Raw genomic sequence first — 23,623 nt, 5'->3', positions numbered from 1 at the left:
TACTCTACTGCCATGTCCAAGAGAGAAGAGAGCGTTTTTCCTTGACATAGATTTCTATAATTCAGTTTAAGACACAGAGGCTCCCTCCTGCAACATGACAAGCAGTTTCTGCTAGGAGTTGATGTTCTCTGCTCAGACTGGAGTTATCCTGTGCCTTTCAGAAACAAGGTCTTGCTCAGTCCCAGTCACCTTAACCACTCATAACTTTCCAGGTAAGGAAATAAATGTCTAGTTCTGAAGTAAGACTGTAAAATAGTAAAATTTTATATGTGTTCATGCAGTTAAAAACACTGTTATTCAAGCATACGAACATGATTTCTATGCTGGCAGTGCCTGATTGAATGTGTGTGATGTTTTACAGCTAATGTAATGTTGTGGTCCTTCCCCTCCCCTTTCTTTCCTGCTTAATCAATAGCCACCAGTGGTGGTCATGCTGGCTGCATCTGGCTTGAGCTGGACTCTGGGAAGACAGGAAAAACCAAAATAGCTGAAGGCCAAACATCTTACTTGACAGCTGAGGGCCAGTTGAGCACACGCCAGCTGAAATACATCCAGAATGAGAATATGACTATAAATCAATCATCTTATTCCACAATCAGGGACAGCCCAGGGCCCACTGAGCTCTGCACAGCAGTGGCCTTCATGCCAGGATTTGCCCTTGAGTAGGGACACCTCTCAAGGCTACACATCAAAACTGAGAGAACGCTTATCACACCAGGTACTCAGTAAGTGAATTGGAAATAAGAGAGATGAGACTTTGGAGTCTTAGCTAAGTGATATACAGGATTAATGTGCACATATAATCCTTTAGAATAAATTATTAAACAAGCCTGGGTCTAAGTCTTGAACCAGCCACACATGAACTCACCTCAGAAAGGAGTTTGGAACACAAGGGGGTCCTTTACAAGCCTCATTACTCAATGGTAGGGTCTTCCTGGAAGATTTGTCTGACCCTGTCCTCTATGCAGTAAATGATCAAGTGTGCTTTGCCGTTGAATCTTGTTAAACCACTGTAGCACTTCCTATTTAAATGCTACATTGCATATTTAAATACATTTACTATTTAAAAGTTACCACTTTAGCTTTGTTAAATCACTGGTTTATATCAATAAACATTATGCTACTTCTCCTACAAGTGAAGTGCGTCACCGCACTCACGAAAAGGTTTATTTTTTACTCTTTTTGTGAGGCCAATCATTTTTCCCACTATATATATATATTTTCCTTAAAATGTATTTAGGAATAACTGTGGAGAAATAATGTATATTGTACAATCATTTATCTGAGACTACTTTGACAAAATTCACTTGTGTCCCTTAAGGCAGATTAGATGAACTACCATTTAGTGGTACCGATGATGGATGCAGTAAACAGCTTTAGGCCTGGGAATATAATCTATGACTCCTAGAGAATGTTAGAGTAGCAAGGAGCTCATTTGCAGCATTTAGACAGCACTAACTATCAGTCTATGCCACGTAAATGGGAGGGAAAAGGTTGTGTTTTGGGATACAGAATGCTCTGTGAAAAGTAAAAGGGCTGTGACTCTAATCACAGCCTCTCCCTGGCGAGCTCTTCTGAACCACCATGGGCAGTGGAAAGGCTTGGATCAATTAGATAGCAATAACATTATAATCCTTGGAGACATAGGCAGAAGAACACTTATCACTGGAAAACTTATTTTTAATCACTCTTAAAAAAACAACAACAAACAAAAACTCATTTTTATGTTTTCCTCTCAGTTTAATTTCTCCTAAGTCTACTAGGCAAAATTCCTGCTTGTGCAAAGGGTGATACAAGATTAATTTCCCCCTCATTTCCCATTTAAAAGGCATCCCTGGGGAAGCACCCAATGATAGCCCAATTCTTTATAGCTGGAATGGCAAAAAAAGTTGTTTTAGAGGGCATTTAAACCTTGAATTATCTACTCACTAGAGATGGAAGAAGAGGATTGTGTACTTCAGCCAAAGCACCGATTCGCTAACTTGGAAAACAGTGAATTCAACTGTTCATCATTCAGTCCTGGGATTGTTCATCCACTGCCTTCTCTACCAAAACCAGCTGCAGACTTAGGTAGGGAGTTTTTTTGTAAATTGGACAGTCCACAGGGAACTGGATGACAAATTTTAAAGCCTACAAAACATCTACTAAATAAAAGGCAGATAAATCTCTTGTGTGTAAACTCAATATCACACTAAACAAACAAAAATAAATTCTCAGAGAAGTACCAGACAAAATATACATATGGTGCATTTGAAGACACTGGTCTGGGTTCTTTGTACACAGACTAAATTTTATAACAAGTGGTTAGATTCCTGCGGTATATTAGCAATAAACCCAAAATATTTCCTCTGTGAAAAGAGAAGAAAACCAGCAAACTGGATAAGGCTTGCACACTGTAAGGTACTTTAGAACAGGAAGTCAATACATGTAGGCCTTTTATAGAAATCTGTTTAAGCAGTAATACTCAACCCACTACTTCTAATGATCGACACAATGAAATCACTAGAAGTAAGCAAAGCTTCAGTAAATAAAAAAAACATGGCAAGCAGAAATCTGATGCCCTGAAAAATCAGATAGAAATTTAAGGTAAGGACTTAGCATTTATAACACCAAGAGAATCTAAAATTTACCATAAATAGCATATCTACTCAATAAATGCACTACCATTACGTGATACTTAAGTTTGCACTCTCAAAACTATAATGGATACAAAACAAAGCCCTGCAGATGTTAGCAGGGCTAATTAACCCAGGAATAACAATATGCTGACACAGTTATACTGAGTCCCATCCAATCCCACATATTGTCAGTGGCTAACTGGGATGCAAAGACATAAAAGTACACTCTACTTCTCTAACAAAAACAAAAACATCTTGGACATTTTAGCTAATTATTTTAACATTACAATTTCTACCTGGATTCACTCACAAGAAGTGGCTGAGCATGTTGAAAGATGAACCTGGTGACCTGCTAATAAAAATAGTGGGGTACTCCTCTCTGTGGCAGTAAAGGGGAGGAATATCAGGAATGAGATGGAAGTGAGTAGAGACTTCATTTAGAGTGTTCTGAGCTCATCCCATCAACCTTGCAGCCCTATTGCAATCACAGTGAGATTTCATACAGCTACCTGCTGCTTCTCACCTGGCTCTTCCAAATCTTCTGCAGGTGAGCCTAATTAAAACTAAACTGAGGTTTAGTATTGAAAGGGATCAGGTTCTTTGCACCTCTCATTTTATCATATTTCCCTTTCCTAGTTAAAAGCTGAGTATGGCAATCTCTTTACATATCTCTGTCCTCATTCTTGTCACCAGACTTGGACTTGTTGCTTCTCAAAGAGCAAAACCTTTCCTAGAACTGCAACAGGATTTTGTTACAAAAGCAACCAATGAGGCCTTGGGAAGAAGATTTGTTCATTAACTGCACTAACAATTATAACTCCTTTGTAGATCTCCATGATTGCCTCTCTATCTGCAGTAGCCAGGTTAGTGCCCTTGATGCCAAATCCCTGGGCCCCAACTAAAACCAGCAGCTTGTATAATGCAGGCATCGATTCTTAGACAAGACTGGTTTTGTTCTCTGTTTGATATTTGGTTTCTGTAACAGAATATTAAAAGACTTTAAAAGCAAAGTCCATGTTGGGAGTGTTCTGCAACAACCATGGCAATAGTATTAATTTTATCTCTATACTTTTTTCTAAAAATTGTTCTGTGTTTAAAATAAAATGCACAGTTGCATTTAAAAATTTTATAGACATGGTTTTTCCACCCATTTTTTCCATACAGGAACTTTTAAAGACTTTAGCATGGATAGGTTTCTTTCAGAGCAGCATAATGTTCTTTACCAGTTCCCTTTGGCAATGACAGGTCATTTTAAATGCTTGCCCATCCCTGCCTAGATCTGATGCTCTTGACACCAGACACACACATTTTAACAGAATTTCTAAAAGGGCTGTTTGAAAGACAGGGTAACCTGACAGTAAAAAAAAAAAATGTTACTAAAAATCTTTCACAGTACTTTTCACATGAAAATCTGTTCTGTAGTCACATTGAAGCTATGCATACTGTTAGAGATTCAGTAAAAATGAAAAACAGAAGACGGGGACAAAAAAGAAAAATCACTTAGGGGGGAAGTTTACAGAAGTCTAGAGGATAATATAACATTTACCAAAGAAAGCAATCACATTCTTTGTTATTGAATATGCTATTGTACATGAAATAGTTTTCAGTGAAAATATTTTGAAATAACAAATATGCGATTTGGTTTCACTTTAGATATATTTTAGCAAAAATGAAAGGAGTAAAGCAATTTCTATGGATAATGTGGGAATGAAAAATAAGCTGTTAGCTGGACCTTCAAAATACTACTAAATCAAACAGTATTAAGCATAAAATAATTTTTATTACTGTTACTAACAACTTTTAGTATGAAAGCAGTGGAAAATTATAAATCCCTTTTTTTTTCAGCTGAGATTAATATGTTGCCCTCTGAGGGCTGGAATACAGTGCCTGTCTGATAGCCTAAAACAAACCTGAACAGCTGATAAGGGCTACAATTAAATAAATATAATGGATTTTATACGGGTGTGGGAAGAATTCAGTAAAGAAAATTGTCCAAATTAAGTTTGTGTCAGTCACTGATACTTATGTGCTGTTTCTTGAGAAAGGTGCCTATCATCTTTAAAATCCAGAGAGGATCAAGGCATTGTACTCTGCAGTGGCATCTGTGTCTGAAACAGCACACTCCTCTTTAGAGCCATGCTGGATTATCAGTTTAATGTTAAATAGACTCAGAAAGAAGAAAAAGGAACAGCAGCAGGACGACTGCTTTGTATATCATCTTCAGTTTATCACTGGTGGTCTCCATTCAAGAGCTGACTAAACTCAGCTTCAATAATTATCTCTTGCATTTGATTGGTCTGACTTACTCAGAATTATATCAAAACTCCAACCTACCAGAAAAATTATATTTCCTTTTCCAAACTGAAAAAAATAATAACCAGAGCCATTGAATCTCTTCCTATCAGTACAGATGATTTTTAATATTCCATACCATTTGGGGATTTCTCCTTTCCCCCCTTTATGAAATCATGACACTTTTTGGTTTTGACATATTGCTCAATACCTAACGAGAATCTCACTAGAAAATAAATCCATAGTTGTTTTCATGACAGCAAATTACATGCCATAGTGTGACATTTAAATGTTGAATTTTAATAGCTTGTCAGCAGAAGTGAAATGCATTTAAAAAAATTAATATGTGAGAGAACAATGTGTCTGTCTATAAAATAATTCTGTTCATAGTAGACATGAATGGTAAATACAGTGTCAAATGCATTCTGCTTCTCAAAGAATATCTTCATTTAGTGAGAAAGATGCTATACGAATAGGGGTTAAACTCACCTCTCCTGCTGCTGCAGTGATACAGGTTGGGAAACTCCTACCAATATTCCATTTCCAGGAGTCTCCACATGCAGGATAATTTTAGCAGAGGCAGTAAATGGTGAACTGGGCAGCTCTGGCAAGGGAGGGGTGGCCCTCTCAGTTGTGACTGCCACTGGTTGCCTCTCTTTTTCCTAGGACTGTAAGTAGTGACAATGCTGATTTTCAGAGAGTAAATTCAATAAATGATTGGCCAAAAGTATTCTAACCACATTTAGTCCCATGCAAGCATTTCCTCCTTGCTATTTATTTTAAACATTTCCATCAATAAATTTTTTCACTTGCTACCAATAAACACTTGTGTTATGGAAAATGTTGATATTCAACTTAAAAACAGCAGAATTCCATTTTCATCCTGCATTTACAATTATATACATTTTGATTCCATTTCAGTTCTCTTGCTTACATAGAAGGTCCTTTAGAATCTTTGGATTATTTAATAATGGTCTATAAAGGAGCTGCGACAGGTGGCACGGCCATCGTCACAGTTTAGTATATACCCTGAAATTAAGGGAAATCTGACAACATTGTGAAAAATCAGCTTCTTGATAAAGTGTGGGAATCTGAGAAAACAAAGTTAACTGCTGAAAAATGGAAATTTGTATGTATTGGACAAAATAACCTATAGCTATACTTTGTTGGGAACATATGTAATTACTTCTTTTAGGGGAAAATAAATGGAAAGCTTCACTGTTCACAACTATGAACACAGGAGCACAAGAAGGCTGTTACTAGTCCTAAAATAGTGAAACATCTGAATGCCCCCACTAATACTCTGAGCAGTGCTGGCCTGCTTATCCAAAACCAAACAAGAAACAGATTCTACACCAGACAATGAGACTGTCTAATGAAACAGAAAAAAGCTGAAGCCTTTATTCCTTAAGGTTCATATCCCACCTCCACAGAAATACCAACTCCCTCCAAGACAGGAGGATCTCTGCTGCTTTCTCCTGCAATTCTGTCCTATTCTCCTTAAGTCACCACAGGTCCTACACCAGAATCTGTATTTCTCACCTTTATTTACCGTTCTCATTCTTCTAAAATGTTCTCTGTCTTTCAGGTGGTCCTCTGCATCTCGTGGCTTGTTTCAAAATATCTGTATCACCCAGCCAAACACATCAAGGAAACCCCCTGTAGGGGTGTTCACTTAGGAACTCTCCTTGAGCCAGCCACCAAATGTATACACTGAAGGTATTTCAGTGGCTTTTTGTCAAAATTCAAAACTTAATGAATGACTGAGCTAAACAAATGCAATGGGCAGGCAGTGGTCATCCTTGAAATGCTGGGTTAAACCAAACAGCAAAGTCATATCAGGTAAATAAATAATTGAGAGGAACTCATTTCTACCTGACTCGATGAATCTGGTAGGGGACTAAGGTAGGGTATTTGTTTGAGTAAATACAAAGGTATTCAAGGTTCTATCAAACAGGAACAAAGACTTCCTTTGTACAATAGGAGACACCCGCCTTGCAGCACTTCCTCAGTTACCACAGGATTAATTACAGGATCTATAGACTCTCCAAAGTCTCTTCATATATCTTGTCCTGGCACTGTCAGAAATGAGATACAGGCTTAGATAAAACAACAAGAAATGTGAGTTTTCCCACCTCCCTGGACAAGCAAAGTATACAGATTTAGGTGAACCAGTGCATTTATCTGATGAATTTGCAATTTGCATTTTTATTCCATGTACAGAATTCCACATACAGAAAGTTGCTTTTTTTTCCCCCTAACACTTAAACAGAGACATTCCTTCTTCCCCAGGAAGGTTCAGATGACTTCTGCCAGACTATCAATATTAGAGGCTAAAACCTCACCCACAAAACAATCAGTGCAGGGGAAATAGCAAAGTGTAGTTCCTTCAATGCCTTGACAGTATGTCCCCACCTAGGGGCACATCACTTCAACTCCCGTGCCTGTTGCCCTTCTTTATTTATTTTAGAAGAAAAGCTGACTTGTCAGAAACTTAGGGCTGTTTTTTATCAAGTATCTCAGCTACTACAGTTATCATATTATGCCTTTCTCTAAAGTGTACCTCACTCAAAGAGATCTAAACTTCCTTCACACTGTCCAAATTATATGACAATATGGAAATACAGATTACCAGCAGTAAATCTAAGCATGTTAACCCAGAAATAAAAGAGTTGCATTCATACCTAGCATCACCCTTACATATTTGTTCTTCTGATAGCTGTTGACACTCACACTTTATGATGATAACTTCTTTTGAGTTAGTTTCAAGGTGTATTTTTAAAGGAGACAAGGACCAATCTGTTTTATTCTTTAACTTTTATCTTTTCTATTTGTGGGTAATACTGAAGTTTTGTAGTCAGACTGTATAACCCTGTCTCCCTTCAGGTCTACAGGCATCATTTGCACTGCTCACATTGAAAAGCCAGATAAAAAAAAAAGGTGGCACTAAAATCATATCCATTGCATGGCAGTGAAATTAAATGGCTTTAATCAGTCAAGCTTCTTTAGAACAGATGAAATGAGATTTAAATTAGATTTAGGATTTGCAATTAAAAATATTTTGGTCTGTCAATCAAGCCTCAGCCAATTAGTTAGCAACATATATATTTTAATTCAAGAAAACATGTGCAAACATGTTTCAAAATCAGGCAAATCAAAACTCTCTATACTGCAAGTTTTCTAACTGAAAAGAGTACTTTTAAAATCATTCTGAATTTCTGTACACTGAATTTTCAGAAATACTCAGGCCGGAGACCATGCTACACAAGTCACAATGTACATGGGTCCCTGGAAAAGCCTGGAATTTTAAGAGTACAACTATTGAGCAGGACTGTAGAAAGCAACATTGGCTAATTAAGCAGCAGTGATCTGACAGAAATGTCTTCACTACGGCTTCAGCCTCCAACGTTTCAAGAACGTCACATGGAATGGTAACAAATACAGGCAGCTCCACAGCAAGGATGAAGGGTTGTCAATACAGTGACATTAGCATGCACTTTTGATTTTCTCCAACTAAACACTTAGTTTAATAAATTGAAACCATTTTACTGCTCTAAGTGGTAATATCAAGATATCGGATGAAGGGAATCCATAACAGAATGGTAATGAGGCTTCAGTATTGAATTTCCACCATTAAAATCCCCAGATAAGTTCTCAGTTTTCTGGACTTTTGATGGAAGGAAAAATCAGTCAGAAACTCCAGGTATAACCTACTGATTTCCTATCACCAATCACTTGGAAAGTACAGAAGTGATTGAACTGAGAAAAATGCCTTTGTATGTAGCAGATTTAAGGTATCTAATATTCTTGCCTAAAGCTGTATGTTCAAATCTTGACAGAATGAATTGGGCATGCAAGGACATACGCATGTCCTCACTCCTACAGGGCTCCTGAAATAGCAAAATTACTGTCCATATGCCAACCCACCTTGTTCCAGAGTTTCCATGTGCTGCATTGATGCTCTTTAGGGTCTGGCTGTTGTCTCTGAAGTTTGTAGGTTCTCCACACTCTGCCTGTACTGACCCTATTCTGTAGCAAACACAAAGTCTGCCAGAGGAGCTTCTAACATTCTGCAGAGTTTGGTTAAAAGAATTAAAAGTCTATTATTTGTAATGTATTAGTTTAATTTTTCACTCACCACTTTTGATTAAAAAAATCAAAAATCTGCCTAATTGAAACCAAAAAAAGTCTGCTATGCTTTTCACAATTGTGTTTGCCACAGGAATCAAAGACCTATAAAGATATAGATGCTAAATAAGTAATTATAACCTTATCCTTCAAGATGAAAAGGACTACAAAAAAGCTGTTCTTAGGACCAATCCAACCTCAATTTAAATCAGTAAGCCTGAAACCTGTACTACCTTCTTGAACTCGGAGTGCTTACATTTGATGGCAGGCAGCGTTTTCAATAATTTTTTCTACTGTTTTTCCTACATTGTTTTTTAAACAGTCTTTCCTTTACTCTTTCTTTTTATATTTAACATAGAAAAGACTATTTTTTTTCATGCAGGAGAAGAAAATACCCTTACTCTAACAATCAATATAATTATCCCGTTATCCTACACTTTGGTATTTACATTCCCCTCCAGAATTAATTCAAGTAACCTTTGTTGCCGCATCAACAGCTCTTATATCAAAGGGGAAGAAAGAGACCTTACTTATTTATTTTCAAATCAGATCTGTGTTCCCCAGTGGTGAAACTGAAGAACAGAGTAAGTTCTTCATCACATTTTGGAAGGTGCTTTGACCCCCATGTTATTGCCAGTGCTGTGAGTGTCAGTGCACAGGTGACAAAAATAGCAGCAATATCTTTTTTATTGATACTGTATTCACTTTATCCCCCAATGTTAAATTTACAGCTCTCCCTAGAGAACTGATATCACATTCACATCCCCAGCATTCCAGCTGTATGAGGACCCCTCTAGAGCCAATATCAATCACACCATATGTTGGCCTGAAAAGCAGATAGTGCAGACAGGTCAACTTACCCTCTGACCTGGAGAATTAGAGTTTAATTACAAACACAGGCTCCACCTCCTTTGTTTTCAATTGTGTGACAGCACAAAAGAGGTTATAAATATTCAGAAATGATCACTTTTACCTACACTGCTTTCCCCTCAGCCACCCTCCCCCCTACAATTCTTCTGATACTGATTCTTTTAGCAGTACAGAGAGATTTTAGTTCTGTCCCGAAGCTGTATCTCCTCTAGCTTTTGATCCAGCAGCAGTGCCCATCTCCCAGAAAGCACTAGGTCACTTGTAAATGCCTTTTTAAAGTCAATTCTGTTTTATAATGCCCAAGGCAAACAGCTATCAAAGCAGCTTTCTCTACCTCTGTCCCATTATGCTAAAATCAGCTTGGTGAGAATGGAAGGCTTAGACTTCTCATAATCTCAGCAAGCACACAGAAAAAAAATATGAACTCAAAGAACACTAAAGGGTTCAGATCCCTGTGTCATTACTGATTTCCTGTAAAATGTCAGCTAATCACCAAGGTCCGTGACCAAAAACATATTTAAGCATCTTATGTAGGTAGGAGACTTGCTACTGAAATCAATGGAAATATAAATATTTACATATCTCTGTGAACCTGACCCTTTAGTCTCCATGTCCCATCTGTGAAATGAGGATAACATTAATTCTTTATCTACCAGAGATAGAGAACCCAAATACTGAAAATTAAAAGGTGCTCAGATTTTATTGTAATTAAAAATAAAAAAAACCCCAAAAAACATAATAAACAAACAACAAATATTTTAAGTGGGTGAAAGCCTTAAAATTGGGGAAGAATGGGGACAAATACATTCAATGATATGTTAGTCTTCAGTGCAAACTTTCTAAATACAAAGGAAAGATTCTAACTTCACTCGTGCTTTTATCTTACTGCTGCTTTTCTGGAATGTGCTGCCCTGATTCCCCCGCAGAGGCTGGCAGTATATGATACAGCAGATGCTGAACCTTTTAAGTCTTTGACAGTTAAGGTTTTTTTCATAAATTGTAACATTAAGCCCAAACACTGCTTCATGTTTATGCTGCCTCATTTAGATGAACCTGCTTCTTCAACAGGAACACAGAAGCAAAATAGTCAAACTAATTCAGTTCTGCATTATTTGCCTGGCAACATGTTTTTATGAGATCCTGGAATGTTTTTGACATCTCTGAGAATAAGGGAGAGAGACCCTTAACAGTCTACCTCAGCACTGTGTCTCCCATCCACATGTGCCTGCTCTGCTGTGGACAGCATCAAATGAATTGATGCCACCTTCTCTATCACTTCTCCCAGCAGAAGGGAGGCAGAGCACACGCCCAGCAAGTCTTGATCATATGTGGGCTCTTCAAAAATTCATTGGACAAAAAAACTGATGAAAAGACTTTGAGAAGAGCACCTGTTACCAATACATGCTTACTACAATTTTAGAGAGAGTTAGTGGGCCACTAAGAAAGTATCTTAAAGAGACATCTTGTCAAAATAATCCCCCTTAGCAATGACCACACAGAGAATTTAAGTAAGGGAGATACAATTAGCCCAGATCCTGCTAAACCATTTTGGGACAGCATCTGGAGTATGCTGGCACACTTCTTCTGGCAGGTTCAAAACACTGCTTTTCTGCTAGTGTAATGCTTCCAAAAAAATTTGTCTTAAGCATCAGCCTTGTCACTGATTTCATAAAGAAAGAAAAAAATATAGAAAAAAAATCCCATTTTTTTGGTATAGTAAAAAATACATTTTTTTTTCCTAGAGTAATGAAAATTCACTATAGAACATTAAAAATTAAGCTCAATCCCAGAGACATCAATGGAAAATGGGGCCAACAGCAGTATTTCAATGCAGCCAGAATTTGATACTAATTAACAGCAATGTAAAAAATTAAAGGGTAAATGGACCTATTAGATTATCTACTAAGTATACTGTTCATAAACAGCTTTTCTAACACTCAAATGATGTATCATATGGCACAATCACTCTGAATCCCAAAGCTGTCCATCTTTAGAGGCTGCAGAGTTTCTTAGTGAAAAATAAGCCAAGACACAGATTTCAAGGCAGATGGAATGCAGCTTCCAGGAACTTAGTTAGAAAAAGATTAAGGGGCAAATAATTGGGTCCTTTCCACAGCTGGATCACAGTTAATCTTGGGCTGCCAAAAAAGGATTTGGAATGGGTCCACAGCAGATTTGGTTTTGCTCTTAACTTTCTGTACTTTTCCACATCATCATCATTTCAGTGAAATCAGTTCATCTCTTTCCCTGCCCAATCCAGAAGGTGCTGGTGTTTTCCTTTTCCGTTGAAAGCACAAACATATGATGTATGAAAAATTCATAATGAGAATCAGTGCTGATAGGATCCAGAAGATACAGTGGATATAGCTATGTGATATCCCAAAAAGTGATGCTGGGACAGTGGCCCAGTGGTCTATTACTGTGAAAACCTAAAGCAAGTCTCCTATGAAACATGTTCCTACTATGCACATCACCACTTACAAACCTTCCAGAAACCAGTCAGTTTAATTTATTAAGAAAATAAATCTTTACTCCTGATAGGCATAAAAATTTAGGATAAAAACATTAGGATAAAAATACTAGGTCCACGTTTCATGTACGTCATACTGCAGTGATTACAATTAAGGAGAAAGTGTCCTCTGGTGTAGAAGGCGGAGGAGTAGCTCTCCCTGGGCTCTGGCACCAGTGCAGTTTGTCCTTGGAAATGCAGAACTTTTTCCAGCTGTGACTCTACTTTAGAATAATTTAGGCTCCTTTGAGGGATGCCAAGAGGTTGTTCACAACAAACTTTGGAAGCCCTGGCCAAAAGAGGAAACTATTAACAATTTTAGAAGTTATTTTAATGAAAAGCAGAACAGCCATCCCAAAAATGTGCTGCAATTTTCTTGAGAGGGCTCAAGAATCAATACAAATAATATGATTTTTTGCTTGAGGAAAGTAAGTATTTGAAAAAAAATCACTAATATTTAGAGACTAAATTTCAGAGACTGACTATCACTGCTCTTTAAAGCAATTTTAAGGGAAACCTGTGCTGACAAGATGTAATTATTGCTTATCTTTCCTCCTATTTCATCACATCATGGCTTCTTTGCCTTAACAGCAAATTTTAGTTGCTTCTATGTATTGCAAGTAGTTTTTCCTTAGTAAAATACAAGAATTGTGAAATCCCTAAAAAATCTGAGTTTCAGAAGTGATGCAAGGGAAAAGCTTATTCTATACTTGCTCTGTGTCTTACTCTTCTTCACTCTACCTGGAAGTATCTGCTACCAATCACTGTCAGAAGAGGACGTTCAGCTGGATGAACCACCTGAGTGAGCTAACACTGCACTTCATCATTTACCAGCCCGGAGCAATGGGTTTTTACACTCATCCAGACTTGTTAACTGGCTAAACCAGACAGGTTGCTTCTGGACTTTTTATTTCAGTCTGCAGAAATATGTTAGCAGCCTAATGGCTTAACAAGGAAGGGCAGGACAAATGTAAATATTTGTTTATATGCTTACAAAACCCTAACAGTGTTTTGTTGCCATGGGGTAATGTCAGTGAAAGCTTTTTTCAGACTCATCTGCAACCAAAAAAAGCCAGCTACATGATAGGACTGTGCTTTTTGCATCTTCCAGGTATCATCTGACATTTCCCTGGCTTTGCCAAGACAAAAACAAGTTGGATTCTGTTCTGAACCCCATAGGGAAGCCAAACAGAAATGAGTCACTCGAGGAACTCAAAGATTCCCTTTGAAGAACTGCAGGTCAAGTTCACAATGCTCAGTATTAGAAACACTAAATGCAATGCTGGACAACTGAAGGAAATGGCCAAAGGTTCAAAGACTGCTCATCTTTAACTTGTAAGCAATGCAAATAGATACAGAGGTTAATAAAAATTACTGAGTTTGAGAATGTAATTTTCACAGTCTTAAAGCTATGACTTGCAAGCTAATTCCTAGCACAAAGAGCCACATAACCTTAACTGGAGTTATGAGTCCAATCCTGATGGATGAGCTGATGTAGCTCTCTCACTGTGCGTGGCCCAGCTACAGCAAACCCACTGATAAAACCAAGCATCCTCCCAACACACAGCAGCCTACAAACGTACATGCACTCTGCAATGATTGAGTTTTTATTGCCTAACTAACTCAATAAAACAAAGCTGAGCAATTCTGCTGCCTGGAAATGAAGGATGTACTGTAATTTGATCTAAAGTTCCTTAAATCTCATATTTATAGGAGCTGCAGAAGGCATTTCACGAGTTGTAAAGAATGTAAATATCACTTGTGAAACAACAGACCATGCTTAATATGAGAACTAAATCTAGAAATACTGAACTTAAATCCATTAATCAGCACTGTAGCAAAGCAGGTAAGGAGACTGATTGTTGATTATTCTCTATATATCTGTGATTCAACCCCAGATGAGTAATTTTCCTCTCAAAAATAGACAAGGACACCTGATGAATCCTCCACAAATTGAAAGAGCACATGTAAAGTATAAAATTCATTATTCAGAGTATACAGTAACACAGCAAGCACCACCAGGAAGGAAATGCTAAGTCCACACTACAATTCATAAGAGGGATGATAGCCTCAGGATATTTTTTTTCTCCGTCTCAGAACTGGTGACACTACTCTCAGGGCTCCTGCATTTTGTTTAAATTCTGCTTTGTGGGATTCAAAGTCCTGCAGTGACAAAATCAATCCGCATGCTCCACCTGCTGCTCGCTCTTCATTGCACCACTGAAGTTGCAGCATCTGTGCAGAGTGATGGATGTTCTGGAAACTCCTATAAAAGGTTATAAAATCTCTGACTTGAATGAAAGGATTCATTGGGTTTCTAATATCATATCTGATTTTCATAGCTGGAATTACCTCTAAAAGCATCTTACCAATTTACATAAGTACATTTTCACAGGACACAGAGTCAGCTAACCAGACTGTAGATACATTTGGGAAATTATTTATGCTGGAGAAAATTTTGAAAGAGAAATTATTTTTTTAAAAAAACTGCAAAAATTGATAAATTAATACCTGTGCAAAATAAATAAAGAGAAGCCATTGCACTTCTACCTTGTTCTTGATGCAAACAGTGTCTATGCCACTAGACATTGGAAGCATAATAGCAAAAAGTCATCTTTTCTTAATAATATGTTGCTTTCCAGAAAAAAACATTGTTACACTTCTTCAGGAAGTTACATATTAAAAGAAGAGCTTGTTGGCCTATTGCTCAGCCATGCAGGAAGGAAACCAAGAGACTTTTAATTCTGGTCCTTGGATCTCTCAAGCCCTAGGTGGTCACACCACTGCAAAATGCAGTTGAGAACAGGCAGTTCACCCAACCCTTCCAATGCCCTAGCACAAATCCTCCAGAAAATAAGGATTTTTTTTTTTAAGGCATGTTTTGATTCTAGCCTCCTTGGCTTGAACATCAGAGTATTTTTCTCCTATTTTTCTTGAACTCTTGAAAAAGAAAAATTAAAATAAAGAGGAACATCTTAAAATACTCCTGTATGACAAAAGTAGAAAATCAATGTAATTTCCTTCTTAGCATCACCCACCCTCAGCTGCACCTTGCTCAGTGAAACAGCAGGGAGATGAAAGTGTCTGAAATGGCAGGTTTTGTTATAAAAATTGATGCTTTCCGTAGCTTTAGCAAAGAATGATTAACATAGAAACAGGTGCTGTATTTTTCAATTAATGAAACAGTACTAAATAAAGGCATTCCAGACCTACTTCCTTTTTAAGAGGCAAAATACTGCAGTTTGACTATTTCAACAGATCTTCTACAGCATTTTTGTGAAAATTATAAAGATAAAATAGCTTTTTCTCCCCATGAAAAACAATATTACACAACATAGTCACTAAAATATGAAAGACATGCAAGCAGGTATATCTTGTCTCTAGTTCATAAAAAAAGCTGTGAAGTACAAAAATAAGTGAAATTATAAGACCACAAGAATGTTCTCAAGGCTAAAAGCAGAATTTCTTCAGGTGAAGATGAGTTCATACCATCAGTTGTCAGGCAAGGACCTGTACCATGATCTGTCCAACTGAAGTTTTAGAAAAAGCCAGGATCTATTCTAGCATAAGTTGAACAAAGTTCTTGCCAAAATAACACAGCAGGATTAGAAACTGCCTGAGCCCCTGCTATTCAACAAAGGTCAGAATCTGAGTGCTGATTAGTTTATGCTGCTACATGGGTAACTGATGAGCGCTCAGAGGATTCCAGAAAAATAACTAAAAAGTTGCAAGAGCAAGGGCCAGAGCAACCTGCAGCAAAGTTGATTTTTTTTTTTTTTTTCAGTGACCCTGGAATGGGGAATTTGAAATTGTTTGTCAGGTTCTGCTCAGTCTGAATGGGATTACTGAAGCTGTACCCAGAAGCTACTTATCCTGATAGTACAAGGGAATTCCTCTAAACACCTCTCCACAGGGCCTGGAATATGGCTGAACTTAAATACTGCACTCAGCGAGAGACAAAGGAGCAAATTTATGTGACTAAATGAAAGACAGAGGTAATCAGCCAGGGACTCCCCAGTCAGGGGACAGCTAAAGAAATATTTTCAGTGAAATCAAAGATATGATTCATTTCATCCTACAATTTCTGAATTCACACCCTTTTAGACACCCTAAAAGAGTCTGTTTCTCTACTGTTTATAAAGAGCCCCAGGAGAGAGAGGCTGCAGAGCCTGTGTGTGTAAGCTGGGGCCATCCACCCCAGGGGAATTCACAGTGTGGGTTCAGCAGCTGCAGAGTCAAGCAGAAAAAGGAGGCAAAGTGCTTCAAGAATCATCTTGGAAGTCACTGTCATTAAGAATGGGGTGAGTTGTGCCAGGGATGTGACGGGAGGAGTGGGATGGGGAGAGGTGGAAGATTTAACAGTAAATTTACAACCCCTTAGCTATTTATATTGAGTCAAGCTGGCCCCCATAGAGCAAATATAAGTCTGCTTTCAAGAGAGTTGCTAAGAGCAATTGAAATAACATCTCCATCCATTTAACATCTGCTGGAATAACTAGAATGTGGATCACCTGTCTACACGTTGAGCATGCTGGCATAAGGAAGAAGATCTGCTTCCTTAACTGGAAACAGCAGGCTTTGTGCTACAGCTTTCTGTGACACCGAGCTGCTGGCCTCAAAATAAGACATGAATGTCATGTCTTGCCAAAGTTCAAAGGAAGACAATTAGTCACAAGGAATCTGGGATGAGGTGAAGGATTACAGAAGAAAAGTAAAGACCAGGCCAACAGAGAGAAAGGCAATGTCATGTGCAAGAAATAAAAAAGAGATATCTGCACATTTCATTTAGTCACCATAACCTGGGGAGAAAAATAGAGTGGATTTTACAAACAATGGACCACCAGCCTTAGAAACAATGTTTTTATGTTGACATATTTTTATATATTAATTTTCACACTGAAGGAATGTCTTTAAGACATCCCAGAACAATGCCAGTAGTGCTTTACTGTCAATGGTAGGCTGAGCCTTCAAATAAATTTTTTTAGCATAATGGAGGAAGGAAATCTGTTGTTTCCTAAAGGAGATGAACGCAGTAGTAAAGATAAAACAATAAAAATTATTCAGAAATATTTCAGCAGAACAGGTAAGTGACCAATTTAATCTAAAATCTTATCAAAATATGAAGTGGGATTGCTTATATACTAAGTGCTAAAGTTGAGCACTTAATTAGACTGTCAAATCTGAGAGGACCAGAAGCAGATTAAACTTTGGATACTTATACACAGTGATCAGACACTGCAGAGCAAAGGAAATATTAGATGATCATAATTAATCTAAGTTTTAATTAAAATTTAAAAGCAGACAGGTTTTGCACTGCCCACAAGGGAGAAAAAGTAGAGTTACAACAAGATGGGTTCAAGAATATTTTTCTCATTTCTGAATTGAATTTGGTATCTGCGTTTTCTAAGGTTATTCTTAGCTAAAAGAAAATTCTCTCAGTTTAAGTAACTACCACTGAGGACCACATTCCATTTTCATTCATTTACCGGTGGAATTACCGCACAGGTTAATAAGATGGGTATTAAGAAGTTTTCTGTGTTGATGAACATTTTAATTTTAAACTTAAATTTAGTGTCTTGATTTCTGAGCATTTCCTGTCCTCTGCTCAAGTCTGCAGGCAATGTCAGAGCAAAGTTCACTTTGATGGAAGAAAAGGGAGGAATATTGTATCATTGTCTCTCCCCATATATGCAAAAATACTAATGCCCAGTCTTGCAGTTTTCAGTTAAGATTTTGATGATGTCAGAGCCATCATAACACAAAACATAAAATAATGTACTTTCCTTCCTATGTAGGGCTGATTGACTTATTTATTATGATTTAATTAGGTGGAGAGTTTAACCCTTCTTCTTATTAGAAATTGTTTGAAATTAATTCTAACTTCTTTAAAAGTATTTACTACCCCTAAATATTTTATGGAGGGTTAAGGTGAATGATTTTTATCTTAATGAATTTTTTAATCTCTATTTCTTTTTCTAGAAAAGAGCAGCCTGGCCAAGTCACATAGAACTGACCTTACCAAATACTTTCAGTGCAATATGATACTCATTACAGTTAGGATATATAGAGAGCTTTTTCTGAAGTGAGGATAAACATAGTCAGTCTATCAGGTTAGAAATTTTTGGGTGGTGAGTATCAAATGCATTTGAAGACTCTAAATATTATCATTTAAAGAGAGATTGCCCAAACCTTTAGAACTTGCCTTTTACACTTAATTTGCAGTTCAATTTGATCCCTTTAGATCAAATGAGAAGCCTGGAATTTGGAGAGTTATAAAGAGAAAAGGTATGTGAGTGAACAAAACAACTGACCTTTTGACCACATAGAATTTTGAATTAGGTTTCACACTATTTTGCAGTGTTGGCTGGTGTTAAATCCTCCCAACATCTTGAATGTGACTATGAGCTGGATGTTTGCTAAAACTTAATAACTATGAAAGCAATGAAAAACTCAGTGTTTAACACTATAATGAACGTCAGTATCATTATCAGAATAGAACACAGTTCAGTTAGAATTTACCTGGAAATACTTGAGACTCATCAGCAATTAGAAAAAGCTGAGCTGGAATGCTGAAGTCTTTTCATTTTATTACTCTCCCTAGTGAGGAAGGGATGAAGGGACATCTAAAGACTCAACACAGCTTTCTAGGAATGTATCAAAGAACTAGAGGATGCTCAGGCAGGAATTTTAGCTCTTCAAAAGAGACACATAAAAACAAAAGGAACAAAAAAGTTAAGTTTCTGAAACATCACAGACTCAGGAGTCTTACACTTTCTCTCCCAGTCAGAGGTTTTGCATTGTTGAGTAGCTCACAGATAAAGTAAGGAAAAGAAAATCAATTATCTTACCCTGTTAAGAAATGTGAGGACACAGCATGTGAGGAAAACCTCACAAACCTCAAAGTGGGGTAAAGAACAAAATGTAGTTTAAAAGCTATATGCATGATCTATGATCAGTCAAGCAGGAAGAACATTCAATGCCTTCCTAAAAGACTGGAAATTATTTAGCTGTAAATGTAATGCAGGTCTATGCAATGTTTAATTAGAAACCAGAAAACAACAGGAATAGAGACTAAAAATGGGGGCAAACTCCTTTTTAGCCATTTAAAGGCTGGGAGAAGATGTAAAAGAAAAACTGAGCAATGGAATACCGGAGGGATACTATGATTTTATTATCATGAACTGCTTTGTCTATCCATGTATAGGCAAAACAAAACACAAAGGGAAGCTTAAAATGTAGTGAGTATATGCTAAGAATCAGCATGAAGAAAAGCAAAAGTAGAATTTAAAAAGAAATTTAACCTTACTCAGCCTTTTCAGGAAACTGCTACATTTGTCAGAAGCACTCTGCCACGGCCATGAGGTAAAGAAAGAAAACACCTTAAGTGGAAAACAAAAAGCCATCAACAAATTTTATCTATATATATATATTTACTTTTTCTACAGAGAAGGGAAAAAGAACTTTTGTGGGAATTCACACTTGTTACTAAAACAAAGTAAAGCTTCAATCTTGTCATGATTGTGTGAGGGACAAAATCTACCCACTGAGGTTTTTTATTAATAAATTAAATAATGATTTTGAGAAAAAAGCCTAAAAGTTTCAGAATTTAGAGTACCTATGAAAAAACTAAAACAATATGTCAAACACTGGGCGTCACTAAGAGCTGATATCTTAAAAGAACATGAGGCCATGTAGAGAGAGATCAGAACTGTAGATAAGGATATGCAATGAATATAGAAATAGAAAAGGAAAATATTCCCTGGTAATAAACAAGTCAAGAAAGCACTGGTAGTGCAATGATAAAAAAACAGGCTTATGTTGAATATGGAAATAGGCTATAATTACAGATTAATGGTACAAAATGGCATAATTAGTCTGGATATGCTATATTGTTATTCACAGTTTCCAAAAGTGGTGTTATTAGAGAATATAGCAGCTAAAGAAGTAATCTCATGCTTGAATTGAGACTTTCTGACATTCCAAGTGTGGGAACAACTGATAATGAACTGCAATTTGATTGATGCATTTCCAAGTGTGTTTTAAAAACAAATATTATGCACCTATTTCACTTCAAGCCTGGTGTTTGCCCAGCCCAGTGGTCCTGTGGAAAGGGTTAATTCTTTGAAATTACCTAAGAGGGTAAGAATGAAGTTCAGAGCTGCCAGTGTCATCATTAACAGGGGAGCACATTCATGAACATCCCTAATACAAAGACTTTCAGCAGTCGAGCTGCTGCTCAATCCAATGCTGAGAACTAAGCAGAGGATGCCTGTTGAGCTCAGGGAAATCCAAAAGGAAAAAGAAGGGGCATCTGCAGCTTCTTCCACAGAAGGAAGAAACAAAGACAGTCCTCAGTTTCCAAAGATCAGAAAGAGAACAAATTGCAGAAGAGCCAGCACTGACATGGAAAAGACAAACCATGAATGCAAAGGTTAAAATCCATAAGGCGCCACAGAAATCCTCTAAACAAAGTAAGCAAGGCAGGAATTGATCAGTAGCCTTAGGTATTTGCAGTATATTATCACTGATTTCTAATTTCCTTTGGAAGAAGAGCTGCAAAGTTACAAAACTTCAAATGATGCAAAATCAAAAAGATGCACACAATGGTGTTGTGGATGCAGATAAAACACTATATACATAGCAAAAAGCTTTCCTCTGTACTTTTTCATATCTTTCCCAAGATAAATGGAATTTGTTTCACTCCCATAATAACTTTTGTAATTCCAAGGCATCCGTCATAAATAGCAATTCCCTGAAAAAATATTTTTCACAAATATATGGTATCAGACGAGTCAGTGCCATGTCAGATTGTGTCTGGTACACAGAGCAGCCATACAAAGAACCAAACAGAAAAAAAAAGTAGAATCTGTATTTTTTGGTGCTGTGTGTAACACATGGGTGTTCCAAACAGCATCTGCTGCTCTATAAATAAATCATTTTGCTTTGTCTGAAACTCATTCTTTTCTGAACTTCCATTTATGTCTTTGAAGACCAAAAAATGTCAGTGGTGCTTCAGCAAAGGAAAGGAAGGTAGGAATTTTTTGCAACCTTTTCAGCACATTTTTTTCCATTGAGGCAAAAAGTTAAGGCAGCGTGACAGCGATACCGGAGAAGGTAAATATGTCCAGTCCCAGCTGAGTTCCTCTGGTGCTGCTCATCATGGGACTTATGCTTCAATTCCTGGCTTCAGCAGCCATCTAGGTGAAGAATTTGCTCCGTAGACAGATGTCTGGAGGAGGCTGATGCCCAGGAAATTAGATGTAAGCACACTGCTCTCTGCCAAAGAAGAGTTTGCCTTCATTTATATCAATTTTTCAGTTTAAAGAAAAACCTGCTTTCTCCTATCTCTCAGGGTTTCAGCTTTCTGTATTCCTCCATAATGATGTGATAATCACCTCACAAATATGTGCAAGAACTGCATTATTCCTTTTAAGTTTATTTCAAAACTGAGCTTATAAAGGCTTACTTTCAACTCTTACCTTTCTTGGAGTAAAAAAATTATACTTTTTCTTGAAAAATAGTCCTGACTGAAAGAAATATTTAGCAACCCTTTTGTAATTCACAAGCTATATGTGACAAGTCACATTCATTTCAATTTTCAAGTTAACTGATTGTAAATCATTTCAGTTTTTTAAACCAGTTTGCTGTAATAGTATAAAATTATTTCTAGCAAAATTATATTAATCACTTTACACTTAACTGGTTAGAATTAATTTAAGACAGATGACAATTTTTTCCTCCTGTCAAGTGCTTCCTGGGTTGCAAAGAAAGCAAATAAGAGGGAAAAAGTACTATTTTATTTAAGTAGTCTGTAAATATGTTGACTATTTCCACAGCCCATGAATCTCTCCAGAATTTCTTGCTGACTTAAGTTACATGAATTTAAAAGCACATCCTACTCTTTTTGGTTCTCTTAATATTACTGTTGATATCTGAATATCTTAAGCAGGACTTTCTTCATAACAGAGTAAAATAAATTTCTTTCTTTGAAACTAGTTTTGAACAAGGTGTTATTGCAAAAATTAAGTAGCAGCAAGCATGCTGAGGAATTATTTAGGAATGACTCAAGCTCACATAAAAATAATAAAAAAAATATATATAACTGATCTGTTTTTCAGTCACTCTGAACATTTCTTGAAGAAAAGTGAAAACAGAGGTGATTCAGTTACATTTCGAGTGAAACAGAAAACAGAAGCTGAAATACTGATTATAAGTCTAACATAACTGTGTAGTTGTTTCTAATACACAGCAACCTGTCAAGCTGTGCTAGAAGCAGTGTCCACAGAAGATGGAGCAAACACAAAAACACAACTTCCAGCTCAGGAGAACCACATGACACCAAGGACATAGCGCTGAGAAGGTCTGAATGCTGCAAAATACCTCTCTGGGATTGGACTCTTAATACATTCTTTTCCCCAAACATGCAGTGCCCTCTGTCATGTCACAATCCCAAGTCAGATGGGCATTTGTTGTGACCCTGAGCAAATCCTCTTGTCCTGATGTTTTTAAGGAAGTGTGTCCTTCAGCCTCCACCTCTGAGCTCCCCCATCAGGGAACGCTCATTGCTGTGGCAGCTGTACATTCACTGAGTTAGTACCACATTACCATGGCACTATTTCTAAACACTGGTACGATCTCTAATCCCATGAAAAACACATAAATGCCTCTAGGAGCATGCAAGTTGAAAAATACTACTGTTCTCATTTATTATTGCTTATGGTGGTATTTTAAGTACTATTTATGCTTCATGCTAGGCTCTCCTATCTCATCTTTCATGGCTCTGATTTACAGGTCAATAATCAATGTGGAACTGTTTCCACAACCTTGGTAAAATCTTATTCTAGCGAATACTTTGCCTTTAAAATATAAATGTGACTACTGTAGGGACAAGAAGAAAACAACAACAACAACAAAAAAATTAATAAATGTAGTGCACTAAAATAAAAAAAAAATAGGAAGAAGTATTTTCTGCATTTTAGCTCAAACCAGGAAATGCACACATTTTATCATTCTTGTATACTCCAAAAAGTATCTTCTTCCAAGTTGGACAAGAGGATGCAGAAGACCAACCACAGGGTTAAGTATCTCCCTTTCCTTCAGGCACTACTCATTCACCCCTCTATGCTGCTACTTCCTTCACTTCCCTCTTCAAATGATTCAGGCCCATCTACATGGCATCCTTTGGACTGTCCTGTTTATCATACAA

The 23,623-nt window shown here is 37.1% G+C and overlaps 1 protein-coding gene across 3 annotated transcripts in view; it reads right to left on the bottom strand.

Annotated features, from left to right (window-relative positions):
* PTPRN2 (protein tyrosine phosphatase receptor type N2) overlaps positions 1–23,623 on the bottom strand; it is a 632,482-nt gene that overhangs the window by 445,316 nt on the left and 163,543 nt on the right. Inside the window, exon 1 of one of the 3 annotated variants that reach the window (XM_088055094.1) lies at positions 2,929–3,070. The exons of the other annotated variants lie outside the window; for them this stretch is intronic. Coding sequence (XP_087911220.1) covers positions 2,929–3,055 — 127 coding nt within the window. The 5' untranslated portion in view covers positions 3,056–3,070. Of the gene's footprint in view, positions 1–2,928; positions 3,071–23,623 lie in introns of those variants that run through there. 3 annotated transcript variants of the gene reach the window in all.

This window comes from Pseudopodoces humilis, chromosome 1 (genome assembly GCF_049639895.1).
Source record: "Pseudopodoces humilis isolate 2021_Gansu_Grassland_sample_001 chromosome 1, ASM4963989v1, whole genome shotgun sequence".
Taxonomy (NCBI): Eukaryota; Metazoa; Chordata; class Aves; order Passeriformes; family Paridae; genus Pseudopodoces; species Pseudopodoces humilis.
Note: the sequence above shows the minus strand (reverse complement) of the source record. Positions and strands in the feature narration are given on the sequence as shown.